At 38.1% G+C, this 18606-nt stretch overlaps 1 protein-coding gene across 1 annotated transcript; it reads left to right on the forward strand.

Moving 5' to 3' along the window:
* Window positions 1-14860: 14860 nt before the first annotated feature.
* Window positions 14861-17856, forward strand: LOC145772752 (ATP synthase F(1) complex subunit epsilon, mitochondrial-like). The gene is made up of 3 exons (XM_082584630.1): window positions 14861-14997; window positions 15507-15655; window positions 17727-17856. The coding sequence occupies exons 1-3, from the start codon at window positions 14969-14971 to the stop codon at window positions 17729-17731; spliced, it is 183 nt and encodes a 60-aa protein (XP_082440756.1). The 5' UTR covers window positions 14861-14968; the 3' UTR covers window positions 17732-17856.
* The last annotated feature ends 750 nt before the right edge of the window (window positions 17857-18606 follow it).

An 18606-nucleotide genomic window follows, 5' to 3' on the forward strand; every position in this document is an offset into this window, starting at 1 on the left:
TGTTGCTGCGGTATTCTAAGATAAATATTAACAACATGTAGGCTAACGCTGGATGGGCTACTGGGTAGGCTAGTGGGTACGAAATGCGTTCTTTTCTAGCATAAGAGTCAACCTACCAAAAATTTTATTAGTGCAGCCCACCACAGCTTTCCTAAGTGCCAAAGTGGCCCGCATGCAAAAAAGGTTGGTGATCCCTGAGTTAGTTCTTTGGGTTGAATAAGCTAACTATGTCGTCTACGTAAAACATTAACTTATATGCGACATCAAGAGTGTTATTATATCACATTGTTTTTTGTTTTCATTACAAAATCTATTCAAATGAGTAAACTAGTTGCTGTAAACCAGGGCCGGGCAACATACGGCCCGCGGGCCGGACCCGGCCTGACCGGCCGCAGACAGTTTCCGGTCTTTACATGATAATGTGGCCCGCGGCCACACTCTGCCACAATCCCTCACAGCTTGCTTACTACCGTACGTAAAATGATAGTGACTGTTAGTTATTCTTTAGTTCTTTGTATTCTGTTTTTGGTCAAGAGACGAGCATGTCATGTTCCGACCTGAAAACGGAAATAGCCTAGTAGGCTACGGTTTTTGAAGATAAAAGAGAAAGATACAGAACATCCTCAACTCAGAAATTCCGAATGGCTATTAGATCTGGCGCTTTTAGTTGATCTCCTTGAACATAGGCTATGAATGAATTGAACACCAGACTTCAAGGGAAGGGAATGCTACTTTTGCTCACGAAATGTAGCCTACGGTAGGCCTAGGCTACTCAACAGTGAAGGCATTCAGGGTGAAGCTAAAACTGTTTCTCGCAAGCTCAATCAGAACATAACAACACTTTTTCCAACACTCGAAACTATGGCACCCCAGATGATGACAATTGAGAAGTAGCCTACACGCTACACCAATAGGCCTATGATATCTGAACTAGACAATGAATTTGGTCGTCGTTTTGCGGACATCCAGAAACTTTCTGCTGAATTTGATATGTTGCCATCACCCATTACAATTGACTTTGAAAAGATGCCGGATGCTCTACAGCTGAAATTGACTGATTTGCAGCGTGACTCTACCCTGAAAGAGATAGGCTATTCCAATTTAAAAACATTGACAAATTTTATGTGTCACTGAATGAATTCAAGTTTGCCAACCTGAGAAAGATGGTCATGAAACTACTTGTTCTGTTCGGGTCTACATACATTTGCGAGCAAACATTTTCGGCCATGAACATTAACAAGACAAAGCCGCGATCCAATCTCACTGATGTTCACGTGCAGTCTTTACTGAGGGTTTTTACATTCGACATGCAGCCAAAGTTCAGAGAACTTATTGTTGACAACTTTGATCCACCACAGATGTCTCAATGACTTCAGCAGCTAATGAAGTAGCCTACATTAGGCTACGTTAATTGTTAATAAATTCATTAAATATTATACTGTTTTTGGTCTCTATGCTTTAAACTTAAAGTTTACATTAAATACGATTTATTCCTTGTCAAGGTAGATAAATACGCGATTAATGTAGCGATTTGTGAATCCGGCTCGCCAAGCAGCCTACTTCATTTTCCCATATCAGGCCCGCCGACTGGAGAAATTGCCCGCCCCTGTTGTAAACTAACATAATTTCATCAATGCAGCTTGTTATAATAGACTAATCTTACACAATACGACTTAGCCTAGCTTAGGCCTACTGGTTAGGCTATTAGGCTACTAGCAAATGGACGTTTTTTCAATTCGTTTTCGTTGCAATTCGAAAAAAATTTTCAATGCCTCTTTTTTTTTAAACTGCGATGTTATCGTCCCTCCACCTTAAAATATCAGGTCTTGGGTCATATTCAGAGAGCGGTGGCATATTCATGTTGATAATCGTGTAGGCTATAACCTATGTTGCATTCCTATCAACTTTGGAAACTCCTTAAACCATGCGTCTATAGCGTTAAAATTTTATTAGTAGGAACTGTAGGATTATTCTCATTCATTCGATCAGTAGCCACTAGCCTACTATTCTTTCCCAGACCCCAGTCGTTGAGTGGTGACATCGTTCAATTAGTCCACTATGCATAGGTGGGCAAAGTTACTTTCAAAAGTAACTGAGTTACAGTTACAGTTACTTAGTTACTTTTGAAAGTGTTAAGTAACTGTACACTGTACACTAGTAACTGTAACTAGTAACGGTAACTCAGTTACTATTTTGGCCGAGTTACAGTTACAGTTACTTGGCCAAAATAGTAACTGAGTTACCGTTACAGTTACCGATTTTAAAAAGTAACTAGTTACCGTTACTAGTTACAGTTACTAGTTACTTTCAGTTACTCACAAATCTGAACATAAAATTACAAGTATGCGAAACTGCCAGGATTAAGTTCTGCAAGAAGCTTTCCCAGTCCGAGGATAAAGATTTAATCAGTTAATCAATCAATGATGTGGTCTGCGGTCTGTTCCTCAGCACCACATTCACAGGAGGAGGAAGAGGCCGTTTCCCATTGGTGCATGGTTGAGCGGAAAAGCCCGACGCCCGCATGGAGACGGTTGAGGCGCATCTATGCCTGTCTTGGTAGTGTCAGGTCGATGGAACGTGTGTCGGCGTCGGGGATGAACGAATAAAGTCTGGTGATGAACAAGTGCTGCAATGAAAAGAATATTTTTACTGCAGCACTTGACGGAATGGGGGTGTTATGTTTTTAAAACAGTTTTTTCATCGGTCCAATTGTGAATCTGGATCCGCTTATCTTGTCCTCAGGGCTCCGCTTCCAAATACTCCTGTAACAGATTCAACGCGCATTGCTTTCTTTTCTTGGTTTTTTCGTAAAGTGGTGCAAAAAGTCCTCCGTGGCTCTACCTACCACCATCCACTTCAGTGTCGCTGCTACTCCCCTCTTCAGCAGAGCAGTTTGCTTCTTCAATTGCTTGAAGCATGTTCTGTTTTATTTTGGTCTTCAATTCAGCAGTGTCGCCTAATGATCAGGCATTAAACACAGATAAGTCTAAATTGTGGGTGGAATGCAGTCGCAAGCTGAAAGTCGCTGTCCTCGAACCAACGACCAAATCTGGTTTGTATTGCTTCCACAAGAACGTCCACCAACGGCAAGCAAACAGCAATGCTGTTGCTGGTTTTAATGTCAGACAATCTTTTCAGGGGCATTGCAAGCGTTACACTAAATGCAATAAATTTCAACTTCTTGAAGGTAACTAACTAACTGACTATAAGCATCAACAAATTGCTTTTAATCGCTGCGTGTTTCTTGATGCTTATAGTCAGTTAGTTAGTTACCTTCAAGAAGTTGAAATTTACTGCATTTTTATAAATATTTTCAGGTTCCTGATGAGGGCTTAAGTTAAACCGAAAACGTTTGACTGTTAAACTCATTTGTAAATACAGTATGTAAAATATATTATTATAATGCTCAACCCTGTTGTATTGTTGTGTCTTGCCTGTCTTTGGTACATATTGATTATTAATCGCCAAAAACAATTAATTTAGCCAAATCAGTTATCAAAAATCGCCAAAAAAGAGCCAAATCATAAATATGAAGCTAAACGTCTTAAAATATCGCCAGATTTCTGGACTTTGGCGATAAATTTGCCAATATGGCAACCCTTCTCCACCAGACCACAAAACAAAATAGAACCGCGCATGCGCAGTGCTGCTCCGATACATCTGCGAGAAAAATGCATTATTGCGCAAAACGCAGCAAACACGCACTAAGCAAGACACAAACACGTGCAGAGAAATAAACGGCAATTAAAAACTGAAATTTCAATACAAAAGTAACTTGTAACTGTACTGTAACTGTTGAAAAAGTGCTAAAATAGGAACTAGTTACCGCGTTTCGTTACTTTTGGAAAATAGTAACGAAGTTACCGTTACAGTTACTCAAAAAGTAACTAGTTACAGTAACTAGTTACTTTTGTAACTAGTTACTGCCCACCTCTGCGGCACTATGTTCTATTTGTAGTCAAGCCATGATTCCAGTTCAGTTGCGGTGATGGATATTTATGAGACACGATCGAATTGATTTGAGTTCTTTTTGAGATCGAGACATTTTGCGGTTGCAACCCTTTAAGTTAGTGTGATGGTTTGAAAATTTGTTTCTACAATAAACAGGCTACATGCACGTAACCAAGAAGGCTAGGTATTGTTCTTTGGTCATTCCCACCGCACCACCGCGCTCGGAACACAGTCTCTATATTATACAGTCTCTATAATATAGTCTCTATAATATGAATTTGGTCGTCGTTTTGCGGACATCCAGAAACTTTCTGCTGAATTTGATATGTTGCCATCACCCATCACAATTGATTTTGAAAAGATGCCGGATGCTCTACAGCTGAAATTGATTGATGTGCAGCGTGACTCTACCCTGAAAGAGATAAGCTATTCCAATTTAAAAACATTGACAGATTTTATGTGTCCCTTACCCTACCTATTAATAGCCCTACCCTAGCCCTTACCCATTACCCTTACCCTATTTCTATAATATAGAGACTGTGCTCGGAATGTCGCTGTAAGTGTTCCAGACAATTGTTCACCTAATCAAACGTCATATAAAAACCGTTCAGGTCTACTGAATCTTAGCGTATTACGTCATGGAATTTTTCCTAAAAATGAGCAGAGATTGCACCATCGTTCGTACGACTTGTGTCAAACCTGTTTAAGCCTGTTTAAACCTGTTTCAGTGTCAAACCTGTTTAAACATGAAATATTGGATCACCAGCTTTGAACACCTGTTTGAATTGCGTGACAATGTCTTTCACTATTGCGTCGCAGTACTGCGAACGTGAGTTTGAGATATTGCTATCTATTCTGGTCATTCGTGAAATGGTTGCTTGAGAGTTAGTCGCACATTTAACTGTTTGCTTAGTGCTTGCTAGCTGGACAAAAATTCCGTCTTTATCCAAGTAATCTGTTCTGTAGTGACAATTTTTAGTGGTGTACGGTGTTGCCTCCCGATTTCGATAGCCGCGAGCTAATTTTACAGGAATACACTTTTTGAATAGACGTTTCGAAAGAGTGTTTCTTTTTCGGTCATTATACATGCAGACGAACGGATCCGGGAATTTTATGTTACAATTTTCCCACGAAGAATTATGGTTTACCGCTGTGACCAGTAGGCTAATGCAAGAACTATATTTGGAAAAATGAAAAATGTTTTAATCAATCAAAGTTTAAATTTATCAATTCGTCAAAGAATATTAAATTGCTATGTCTGGTCAACCCTTTTATACAACTCTGAAACTTGGACAGTGTCACAAAAAATGGAAAAACGGATCGATGCCTTCGAGCTCTGGTCATACAGGCAAATTTTAAAAATTTCATGGAAACAAAAAATCACCAACGATGAAGTATTATCCAAATTTAATTCAAGCAAAATTCTCTTACAAATAGTCAAAAGAAGAAAATTAAAGTATTTTGGACACACAATAAGGCAAAACTCGTTACAAAGATCATTAGGGGAAGGGAAGGTAATTTGATACGGAAGGTAATTTGATACACCCCCCCTACAAAAGTGTACAAATAATATTAGTCAAAAATATTGTTATTAGGTGGAAGATCTGTGAAAATAATGCCTACAAAAATTGCACCATGCAGCTAACTCGTGCTTTTATGGCATAAAATTGCAAAAATGTGTTTTTTGAGTATTTTCGTAAAATTTTTAACTCATGATTATTTTCGTCTGGAAAATTAAAGAAAAGTTTCTGAAAGATGAAACCAAACTCATTTAACAGTTCATTGATAAGGCTTCAAGGGCATGTCACGTTTTTTCTGCAATGTGCATCCGAGCATACAAAAATCAGAATTTTATAACTTTTTTTGAAAAAGGTAAATTGATACATGTGGAGAAGGTAAATTGATACAGTATATTAAATTCTTTTTTGTGACTGTAGTAAATGTTGTCATTGATCTAGTTGATTTTAATAAGTTATTCTTTATTAACAAGACCTGCTACTTTGAGAAACAACTATTATATAGGCTTTCGTAAGCCTAGACGCTGTCTGCTGTCAAAAAATGAGAAAAGCGCAATGCTCCCCCCTTGAATAAGAACTCTAGCCAATGATCCTTCCCATGTCCATTCCGCTGCAGAAGCTTCGCCGCACACATGGGCTTCAACAGTCGTCCTTGCACCCAAGCACGCCAACCACATAATAAATTTTCATTTATTGCTTTGCTGTCAAAGGGGATTTCTGTATTAGTTTTACTGTATCAAATTACCTTCCGGGTGTATCAATTTACCTTCCGTGGAAGGTAAATTGATACATTTGAGTGACGTTTTTAAAATTTCAATTAAAAAAAAAGTAACAAAAATAGAAAAGTGAAAATGTTTTTAAAAAGTGTGTAAGGGATCAGACTTTCATTTCAGCTTAAAATCAATAGTTTGTGTCACGTAATTTTCAGTTGACAGGCAAAAATGTTAAAAGTGTATCAAATTACCTTCCCTTCCCCTAATAGAAGGGAAGATAAACAGTGATGATGATGGCGTATGAGCGATCTTTCCAGGCTAGATTGGAGGGCAGGAAATCTTCAGCCACTCAGCAGTCTCGTCGTCCAGGATTCTCAGACCATGCGCACCGTGTGGAGGCCGGTGGATTAGGCAGTGGTGGATGACATGGTCTGCGGTCTGTTCCGTGGCACCACACTCGCATTCTGATGAAGGAGCCAGGCCCCACTTGTGCATGTCCGAACGAAAGCGGCCGACACCAGTTCGCAGGCGGTTAAGCCTGACCCACGCAAGCCTTGCGAAGGACATCCCTGGTGGACGGGGATCGGCGTCGGGTATGAAGTCACGGAGCGTGGAGGTGTGATTTTGCCACTCCGTGTTCCACATGTGATTCGTCCAGTGTGCCGCACTTAAACTAAGTTCTTCTGCGTTCTTAAGGAGTTGTTGTGCGGCAGGCACAAAGGGGCGTTTTGATTTCAGCCGCTGCTTTATAGGTGGTGGTCGCTTGAATGTTGCATGGAGGAGATGGTCCGGGTCCAAAGCGCGGCGAGCGAGAGAAATCGTGGCTCCTTTACGGCGTAGCTCAGCGGGTTGGATGCCTGCTAGGATGGGTAGGCAGTCCGTTGGAGTGGGACGCAGGCATCCAGTCACAGTACGCAGTGCGTCGTTGATGGCGGTATCAATCTGGTGGGTGTGAGAGCTACGACACCAGACCGGCGCGCAGTACTCAGCGGTGGAATGAACAAGGGCTAGGGTAGCTGTACGAAGAGTTTTAGCACCAGCTTCCCAGCCGGTAAAAGAAGCAAAGGTAGACCAAGAATGATTTGGACATCAAACATCACTAAATGGACAAAATGAAGTTATGAAAATGCAGTACGAACAGCTCATGGTCGAGAACAATGGCGCATTGTTGTATCCAACCTATCCAACCCTCAATACGAGGAAGAAACGTAATGATGATGATGAGCATTGTCGTTGGGATGTCTTTAGACGGCAACTCTGGTAAAAGTCGCGACCTTCGATCAATGTTTCCATTCCATGTTTAAACTAAATAAGTTGGGAAGCAGTGAAAGTGGGTTAGTTCAACCTATGCTAGCTATACGACGCGTTTTATGCAAAAAGCGTAAATGTTAAGCTTTTTGTAATAAGTAATGTTTAAGTATACTTGTAAGCATACAATACTTTGATGGTCAGAAATAAAAACAAACTGAACTACTTGATATACAAGTTTGAGATGACTACGGTACACTTTTTCTAACCCATGTCAGGCTCAATGGCATTATTCATCTTGAGATATCAGTAGCATATGTATTTAGGTACTTGCTGGTCACTATCAATCAATCAGTTTATTTATTTGTCACAAACATGAAAAGAATACAAAATATACAATAATCCGTTGTGTGTCATACCGTATGACGAGTAGACTGCGGAAAAACCAAGCGGTCATCTAGTCAGCAGCCACTACATGAAGTCATAAACTATATTCAAACACTTATCACCCTGAGGTGGGCATTTTCTACTTTAAAAGTAGTAGTGATAGTACGTCTAAGCAAATATAGCTTCTTTGGCCTTTGCGCTACATACGGTAAGGAAAAAGAAGTGTTGCTACTTTAAAAAAGTTGTTGCTGTTGCTACCAAAACAATAGCAGTGCTACAAAGGTGCCCACCTCTGCCTCTGCTGTAGAATTGATAATTTAGTAAATAGTATTAACCTAGCTTTTTAGACGTTTGGATTATTTTGCCGTAGACTTTTATTGATTGATTGAATCTTTATCCTTGAACTGGGAAAGCTTCTTGCAGAGCTTAATCCTGGCAGTTTCGCATACTTGTAATAATGTTGTATTCTGGTCCAGTACACATGGTACGGTGTTACAGAGTGCTTTTTCTGGTTGTTAGTTTAAAACTCAAAGGTTTGCTGTATTAACCAGCATAGTTTTCTATTAAACGTGTAAGCATGCAAACACAAAATATATTTTGCAAATATAAGCCATATATGCATTATGCAAAGATGAAAACACTTCAAAAATCTTCAAAAGTGATGGATGCAACCTAGTTCGTACCCTGAACAGTTCGTACCCTGAAAAGATCGAGAGAAAAAATTAAAAAAGCGGAAGTCGCTGATCGCAGTTTCCGCAAACATTTCAAAATTTTCCCCCTGAAAAGATCGAGAGAAAGATAGCACAAAGCCAAAGTCGCTGATCGCAGTTTCCGCTAATCGTAACCCTTACCCTAACTCTAACCCTCGCTCATCGCAGTTTCCGCAAACATTTTTCCGCAGTTTCCGCTAACCATAGACTAATTTATGCTCTAACCCTAACCTTTGCTGATCGCAGTTTCCGCAAACATTTTCCCGTAGTTTCCGCTAACCCTTACCCTAACTCTAAGTCTCTAACCATAGAGTAACCTATGCTCTAACCCTCGCTGATCGCAGTTTCCGCAAACATTTTTCCGCAGTTTTTGCTAACCTTTTCCTAACTCTAACCATAGAGTAATCTATGCTATAACCCTCTCTGATCGCAGTTTTTGCAAACATTTTTCCGCTAATTGCAGTTTCCGCTTACCCTAACTCGGCCCTAACTCTAACAATCGAGTAATCTATGCTCTCTAACCCTAACCCTCGCTGATCGCAGTTTCTGCAAACATTTTCTCGCAGTTTCCGCTAACCTTTACCGTAACCATAGAGTAATCTATGCTCTAACCCTCGATGATCGCAGTTTCCTCAAATATTTTTCCGCAGTTTCCGCTAACCCTAACCCTCGAGTTTGTTTGCGAAACTCCGATCAGCGAGTTCGGCTTTGTGCTATTAAACTGCGATCAGCGACTTCGGCTTTTTTTAATTTTTTCTCTCGATCTTTTCAGGGTACGAACTAGGTTGCACCCAAAAGTGATCACTTTTGTGTGACTTGTGTCTAAAAACTAAGAAATCTTCTCGTATCACTAGGGGGGTATGTTAAAATACGAATTTTGAGTACAAACTCTGAATATCCCCCAAAATTATGCCACTGGGAGTAAAAAAACATATTATCAAAAAAATTTTGGATTTCCCCTCCGGGAACTCCCCGCTACCGGGGGGGGGTTTATGAGCGATTGTCAAAATACATGGGATTTGATACCTAAAATTTGAACCGGTTGTAATAGAAGGCTGGGACCAGTCTCAAAAGTTTCGTTTTGAAAAGTTAAGATAGGAATGTAACAGTTTCAGAAGTGTCAGGTGTATGGACAGGCCCATTTTGGCTCAAAACGGCCTATTTGGCCTATCGTGATTGTATGAAATTCAAAATTTTATCTTAATAAGTTTGAAACCTGGATAATTTTTTGTTTAAAGCGTTATGATTCGAGTTAGTACTTTCAAATGAATCATATGCATGTCTAGTTGTAGAAAATTGATTGATTATATGACGTCATTACGTATAAAATCAGAGACGTTTTCGGTAATGTCGTAAAAATTGAAATATAAGCATACAGATAGTCATTATAAAGCATTTTCAATTTTCTTGCCCATGTTTGCTCTTTTGAAATATAAATATATGTACGTGTGAGTTACCAATGCGACATATTATATACGGTATATTCAGTATACCGGTACTGTATATATACTGATAAAATAATAAGAACAGGATGCTATGTAATATTAAATGATAGTTTGTTTGTTTGTGCATTTGCAGTTTGTGTATTATTTCGTTGTTTGTTTTGGATATAGACAGCTTTGTCTGACGCAAATAAATAATAATAATAGTTATGTTTCAAAGGTCCAATGTTATGGAAGTATTGTGTAGTTCCAGATATCAAATTAGTTAGTGTTTTTTTTTATCTTTTCATTAAGAGCTTCATTCAATAGTTGAACTGTTTCATTTGAAACACAGCATTTGAGTCAGGCAGATCTGACATACGAGACAAGTCGACACATCCAAGCTATTATGTATGAACTGATAAGTATCAGTAACAAGAAGTTCAGGATTTTCAGGGGAATCCATATTTCTCCATCTCTACTGTTGCCAACCTTCTTGAAGTATGTAAGTAGTAAGGCATCATCATTCACAACTTCAGCAATGTTAGCAAGGTACCAGTGTTATTCGCTTCCATCAATCCAGATGGCAGCTGCGAACTCACCAACTTGATAGGCTGGTGCTGCAGAATCAGATTCCTGGTCATTTGATGTGGAGCTTGAATTTGCCTCTGTAAGCAAATGAATAGCAGAAAGTGCACTTTGGAGGTCTGACATTGTTATAGTTGCACATGAACGTGAATTATCTAACTAGCTGATAAGGTTGTTGGCATAGTCTTCAAATCTGGAATTTTTAGAGTGTCTTTTTTGTCGGAATATTGAAGCACTTGATTTTAGGGAGAGGCATGTCTTCTTTGCATAGCGAACTTCAGTGCAAAGTCTTTTGTTCTTTATGTGATCTGTTACAGCATCACTTTGAAGGTAAGCAGTCACTTCCTCAGAAGTGGTAAAAGGCCCTGGTGGATTTTGTGCTTTCAGGAAATCTAAATCAGCAAGTTTACTTTGCTCTGATATTAAGAGCTTCTTTTTCAGAGTAACCTTTTTCTTCATAAGCTTTCATTTTTCATTCCATTGCAGTCTAATTTCCTTGCTGTCTTGTACTGGTTTTTCCCATTTCTTTTTGTCAATCTTCTGAATATTTTCAAGTAAATCCGTGCTTTTATTGAGAACTACACTTCTGGAGACTGTATCAAGATTTCTTTTACCATAAATATTTATCTTGTAGTTCACTAATCCGACACTACGTTCTTCACCCAGGTTGTAAACTGGCAGATTATCCAGTTTCTGTAGGACATCATCACTTGCCGATCCAATTTTCAACAGCGATCCTGTGTCCTCATTTGCAGCAGGACCAAAACCAAACAGAGACCCTTTTTGAGTTTCCAAGCCTTTTGCAATAAGATTGAAGGAATAGAGCAAGCAAGCTCTTAACTTCGTTACAGTGTTCTAGCAAGCAAACATGGATCGAGCTAAGAATTGTTGGTTTAGGTAATGTCGATTTGAACATATCAATTGACGAAAAAGAAGTAACACACTCTGATGCTTGCAGGAAATGATGTGCCTGAAGCATAGTCAAGTCGGGCATATATGACTCATGCAAAAATATTGCAACCCTATCATAACTTATTAATCAAAAATTTTAGGCCCATTTCCAACTCATTAGGGCCAATTATTGCCAAATTTTCGATTTTGTACCATCGCAGGCTAAATGGGTCATTTTGGGCCAAAATGGGGTTGTACGGGCCAAACTATACAACTGACACTTCTGAAACTGTTACATTCCTATCTTAACTTTTCAAGACGAAACTTTTGAGACTAGTCCGAGCTTTCTATGACCACTGGTTCAAAAGTTAGGTGTCAAATCCCATGCATTTTGGAAATCGCTTGTTAGACCTCCCGGTAGCGGGGAGTTCCCGGAGGGGCAACCCAAAATTTTTTTCATAATATATTTTTTACACCCAGTGGCACAATTTTGGGGGGTACTGAGATTTTTTAAATTTTAACATACCCCCCTAGTATGGACCATACGTGCCCCCCTCCTTTATGTTGCATATCCACAGTCCTTGATATTTTCTTTCCATATAAGATGAAACCTTTCACCACGTTTTCCGCTTCCACCAATCACCCATACAAGGATCAAAAAAATCAAGATGGGAGTGCAGGAAATGCACTTTTATGGACAAGAAACACACCCTTTTTCATATTCTTTCATCACATTGTTTCCAAAAGTTGATAATTATTGCTTCGTTTAGCCTATTACCAAAATTCTGAATTTTTGTTTGTATTAGGTATGTTGAATTCGTCATGAGAGACTTTTTCTATATCTTGAGACACTGCCGTGTCTTATGCAGCTTTTTTGCTCCAGGGTTTGAGAAGTGGCAACTCAGCTTCTGAGTGCTATGCGAAACAGGTGCAATAGAACATATTAAGGAAGAATATGCATTATGCAATGTCATGTCGATTTTTTGTTTTTCTAAACCGTGAACTGTCAACCATATAGAAATTACGGTCTTTTGTATGGTTTCGGGGTTTTCTCCAAACGCTTGAAATAGCAAATACTGTGTGTACAGTAGTATCAAATGTAGTCTTCCCCTTTGTCAGCCATCATTTGAATAAGACCTTCTGATGATCCGTTAGGTGAAACAATTTGTAAAGGCTTCAGATATTAATTAAAGCTATATTTGATTTAAATTGGAGAGATGTGTTTTGCAGATCACATGAGGTGCATAGCTTTTAACTTAGTCATTAATTTCCATACCAAAATACATTTCATAAGTATAAAAGCTTTGCCTCTTGGTTTGTTTCACTGCACATTTCGCTTGTTAGTCTGATATGGTTACTGATATGGATAGACCACAGACATAGCAAAAAGTTTAAAAAACAATCAGTAGAAAGTTTGCATTCATGTGATGATCCAATTCCCAACTTATCTGCAATTTAGGCTAAAGCTTTTTACAGAACACAGAAAGAAAGAATGAATGATTGAAACATTTTAAGTTCTATATTTTCTGATTACATTGATAGCAAATAAAATCAATTTGAAATTTCTGTACTTGCTCTATTCCGTGACTATGACAAAACAAAGATCATTGTTATGATATATACAAGCTACAATTATGAAGCTAAAATGATAGCCACTATGATGTCACACTTTATCGACCTTATAAGGAATTTAGAATAAGAGGTTGAGAAACAGGGTACTAAAAGTTCAAAAACATTAAATAAATATTTTTTAAATGACACTTGTAGAAAAAAATTGCTAGAAGCATGTTTTAATCAGCAATATCTTTCAAAAAATACTAAAAACTTGACACAAGTAATTTTTTGTTACATGGTGTAATAGTTCACCATGGTGTGAGCATACTTTTTTATGCAGAAGACAAACAAGTTCAGTGAAAGATTAAGAGCTTATTTTATTGGGTACCTGCTACTATTCGGCGAGTGCCCTATTCGGTGAGAGCCCTTTTCGGCGAGTTCCCTATTCGGCAATTTTTTGAATTTTTTTTTTAAATTATCGGGTACGCTATCCTAATTATCATTGCCGCTTTTATATCGTTTCAACGACGCTAAACGTTAAAATAATACCCCGAACCTCTAACCCTAACACCTTACCCCTAACACCTTACTCCTAACACCTTACCCTAACACCTTACCCCAACCCCTAACACCTTACCCCTAACCCTAAAACGGCAATGATAATTAGGCTACGGTACCCGATAATTTAAAAAAAAACTCAAAAAATCGTCGAGAAGGGCTCTCGCCGAAACGGGCCATTCTGTATTTTATTACACTGGGCTATGGTCATGTGATGGAGTAACACTATGTGAAGTCAGGGCTTTGGAACTGGAGCAAGGAGCCCCAGAGCCATGCATTTTTAACGGAACCGGAGCTCTATGTGAAATTCAAGTGGAGCAGGAGCTGGAGCCAGTTGTTTGAAAAATAGCTTCGACTCCGATGAATTTCGTAAGATGCTACTGCTATTGGCTGAATTTACATAATTTAACAGCAACCTTTCACAAAATTAAGAAATTGTTTGTGTAATCAGACGTCGAATTAACGAATATGTTTTGAAATGCAGTTCCGCATGACATTTTGATGAAAATACCTTAAATGTCATAAAGTTGTGCCATTTTTAGCAACAGTTGACTGCATGCAATTTTAACCTTTAGAAATTAAATTGATATGTCGTCATTATTTTAATGAAAGGCTCACTTTTCGGAGCCTGAAGCCGGAGCAGTGGTATCAATAAGCTCAGGAGCTAGAGTTAATTTATTATAAAAGAGAGCTCCGAAGTTGGAGCAATTTAACATTTATGCCTGCTCCAAAACCCTGGTGTGAAGTATATGTTTTTTTTTTAAACTGTAAACGAAATATGAATTGCATAAACAAGCAGTAATCAAGCAAATATTATACTTTTTTATGCAAAAGTGCTTTTGATGTACCTTGGTTAAAAGCCATATGCAAGCTGCTTTCTTTGTATACAAGCTGCACAAAAATGCTTCAAGTATCTACACTATTCTACACCTTTTACTCGAGAAAATACTAATAATTTTATGAGTAGAAATCAATTAATGATTTTGCTGTAATAAATACATGCTGTGTACATTTCTGCAATTCAAAACAAACTAAAGTTTAAAAGAATTGTTGAAAAATGATGTGTAGTTTGTGTACCATACTTGTCTCTGTATTCCTAATCTAATTTAACAGTGGAATTAGTATATTTGATCCCTCAAAGTATTGAAACAAGAGCTCTTTTGTTCTAAGAGCAATACATCTATAATATCAAATATGAAGATTTTGATTGTGGCATTTCTCAAGATTTTATGTTTTTCAGTGTAAAGTTAGCTTTCAAAAATATTTTATGAAAGTATGTTAAGCTAATGTACACTATACAGTATAACTAATGGGATAACCTGTTTTTGTAGAAGTCTAAAAAATCGTATTTGTGCTGAGCAATAAAGCATCACTTGTTAATTTGTGCTTTACTGTTATATATATACATTTCTTAAGATTTTTTGGAAAAGATGTTGCCATTTCGTCAAGCTGGATTAACGTGAGTGAATGGTTGTTAACTCATTTTGTTGTGTTTTAGTGCAAAAGTGCATCAACTAGATTTGAGCAAACTATATTTGCAGAATAAAAGTTTTTGCTATATTTTCTTTTCTTTTGTGAGACATAACTAATTTTGTCATTGTATGATATGATTTAATTTTTTTTTTACTATTGCTCATGACTTGTGTAATCTTGTTGAAGATCTTAACCTGTTTATAAAGAATGTGAATTGTGAATATTTGTAAAAACATGATTTTGAAATCGGTTGATTTAAAAACAACTCATTCTTTAATTTTGCACTTTGGGAATGGGAATGATTGGTATAGAACTGCAGGTAGATGATACAAGGGTCTTTTATAGTTTGTTTTATATTAATGCAGGCATAACAATATGTTTTTTAAAAACAACACATTACTGAGTCACTCTCACATTTCCTATTGCTTGCACAAATTTTGCTCCTTACACACTAATGCTCCATCTTATCTGTTGCACATGTTACTCTTTGTTTAGATATATCAGATATTCACAAATATGTGCGCAAGCGGTGAGAAACGCCCTCAAACCTGAACTCCAAGAAGCAGCAAAGTTGCGATCTTCTCGAACGGTAATTTTTCGAAAGTGGGAGGATGGTAAGCCTGTGGGGAAGTTCAGCACCAACGGTTAGTCTTAGCGCTTGTGCAAACCTTTAACTTGCTTGTTTAAGCCGAAAATATTTACCTAATATGTAGTACAAAGCTTCCAAGTTTTTAATGGCTCATGGCTATTTCACAGTTCTATAATCTATAGCATACAGCCTAGAACACTAAAACATTTCAGAACTGTTAATTGGACAGCTAAATTGTAGCCACTTTGCCAACTTTAAAAAAATATTTATATGAATAGTTCCTAAAGCCAGTGTCCTGTCAATCTGGACCTTCTAATTTTACTTTGATATAAACAAGCTAACTTTCCAAGCCAATGCTGCTAAAAGATTTTAGCTTTCGGAATTAAGACATCCTCAATCTTTTTCTGTTTTAGAATTTTTTATAAGCATTTTCGCGACTAACCTTGCACAGACCTTTGAGAAACGCTAGTTCTAGATGATTGTGATCTTGAAAACGATGGGTCTGGTTTTTAATGCAGATGACTTGTCGATGGCATCATTAAAAAAAGTGCTCTAGATTGTGCGAGTAATAAGTTTAGTTATTCTCTTTAAAGTAATTCCTGATGTGGACACAAGTACGTGTCAAAAACGTTTGAGTTTATTTTAATTATGTTATATTTCCTTGTGTAATTAAATACGTTAAACGCAGTGAAGTTACTTTGTTTGGTATGTCTGTGATACAATGAAATGAACTTTTTACCAAAATTTTATCTCTTTAAAATGTTCTATGCTGTCCACCTACTGCGGTAAAGACTAATGAGTTATTTTAACGGGTCTATGAAGTGCTGTCACACGTCTGTTAAAATCATTTTGGTGCAATTTGAAACAATTGACTCAGCCGGCCGTCGTATCCAGGCTTACGCCTGGTGGTTAAAGATTTAGATGAAGTGTACAGGAATGCAAGGAAGCCAATCTTCGTGTTCACCTTCATGCCTTTAAGTGTCCTGCTAAAGGTACAAAGGTACAGTCGCACGTTCACGAAATGTATCGACCGGCGCGCATTGCAGTGCCGTTCTAGGGCTGTTACCACTTTATGAAATGAACTTCGTTAGTATTAATAGTTGGTTGTCTTTTCCACACCTGCCTTTGCTCAATGCTCAAACTACCTTTCCCTTTCCGGCCTCTCACGTCTACGTGGATGCGCCTGAAAGTCCTGCTATGACCATGACGTATTGATCATTATTTCTCAGTCAGAAATGTATACGTTGCGAATAGTCTAACTAAAAGGTGCTCCTAAAAGAATGTTGCATTTTTGCGACGCTTGAATCTACAGTATTGGCGTTGGGAACTGATAACTCCTCTTCGCTAGCGCTACCAGATTTGTAATTCTGTATATAAGAGTGAAGGAACAACAAATATCGAGAGCATGCGGCTGTGTCTTTGGCTCGGCAATTATTAATGTCATGTTTGAGGATGGAGAGGGCGTGCTTTCGTGTCCACTTAAATCTACCTCCAAGCCCGGATGCAAAAAAAAAATATTAAAACGATCATCTGTAACGAGGGGTCACGAAAATGCGAGAACATCTTCCTGACTACTAGCAACAAATCAACTCCAATATTAGTGATTTCTAGTTTTGCATGTTCAAAAATTCCTGATCTTTTCACATAGAAAGGTCTGTTGAAGTGTGTTTTTGGAGGTTGATGTTTGATACTGTAATGAAATATATAAATACACCTGTCAGCTGTATGGCGTAGTGAGAACATGTGATCGACGCTCGAAAGGACGTCGGTTTGACGCCGCTCTAAAGCGCGAGGATATGTCTCGGTAGGACACTTATTAACTTTTCAGAATAATGTAAGAAGCTGACTCCCTGATTATATAATCCTTTTCCTATTGAGTCGCATATCTGTAATCTTTGTGTCTCGTGTGTTATCCCAATTGGCATAAAATAAAACATAAATATTATACACATTGCACAGTTTATTACAGCCTTGCAGTGTTTACTGCAATGAATGAATTAAATAAGCATTAAATATTTTTTACTATAAAATAATAGTTTGGATCTCTGGCCCCTAGTTTTTTTGTTTCGTTGTGCAATCATGTTGCGACATCATTGACTTTAATCGTTTTTCATTTTGTTTTTCAGAATAAACTTCAATGTGTCTCTGGTGTTTCATTTCGATGCTTCTTTGGACTACTTAGTTGTTGATTTGCATTAAACTTGTCCGATTGTTGACAACAAAGTGGTACGTTGTTACTCAGTTTCACAGTTGGCGATGAGATCAGGTAGTCAGATTCAAAACCAACCAACCAAACCGACATCTGTTCATTTTTGTCGTTGTAACCTCAGAGCCCAAAAATTCATCATATTCCATTCCGTACTATAGGCTACTGAAATTGGACACTGGTTATCCATTGACACAGCAATTTAACATCAACCACACGCTTCAATTCACCGGTTACAGCAGTTAGTTTGGGATACGTGTAGCTTAGCGATAACTATGAAGACGCGGTAGCAGCAGCCTCCAACTCCACAGTGATGTACCGTACGCGCATACAAAAAATATTGACGCCGTCAGCGTAAACGCAAACGTTCGAAAAACTATACGCCGTATGCGTCAATGTAACTTGTAAAAAAAGTTGGCGGCGTCAGCGCATACACTAGCGTAAACTCATTTTGTTTGCTAGGTGCCAAACATTCACACGGTGTAGTGTCGGTGTATTTACATAATCTGTATTGGAAACCCGTAACGTGTTAGTATATAAATGACTCGTGTCTCGCTGTTTCGTTTCTTTGTTCCGCCACGCAAATACAAGTGCTATGACAAGTAACTTAAGTTAAATCTGAACTATCAAGTTGTGTAAAGCAGGCTAGGCAGACACAACAATTCTGGCGACGAGGATGGGATCAAGCTTTACATTTTTATCAACAGACAGGTATTGTTAGTTGAAAATCTTTTAATTTTCCCACACCATCGAAACATGACTGATATTTATTCAAAAACGAATGACCTTTAGTACCAGCA

Source organism: Aplidium turbinatum, chromosome 6, assembly GCF_918807975.1.
Source record: "Aplidium turbinatum chromosome 6, kaAplTurb1.1, whole genome shotgun sequence".
NCBI lineage: Eukaryota > Metazoa > Chordata > Ascidiacea > Aplousobranchia > Polyclinidae > Aplidium > Aplidium turbinatum.

What these genes read in the sequence shown, in the direction of transcription:
- LOC145772752 (XM_082584630.1), top strand. Translation starts at nt 14,969, where the DNA reads ATGTTGCCATTTCGTCAAGCTGGATTAAC. An exon ending in TTTCGTCAAGCTGGATTAAC is followed by an intron (nt 14,998 to 15,506) that starts GTGAGTGAATGG and finishes CTCTTTGTTTAG; the next exon opens with ATATATCAGATATTCACAAA.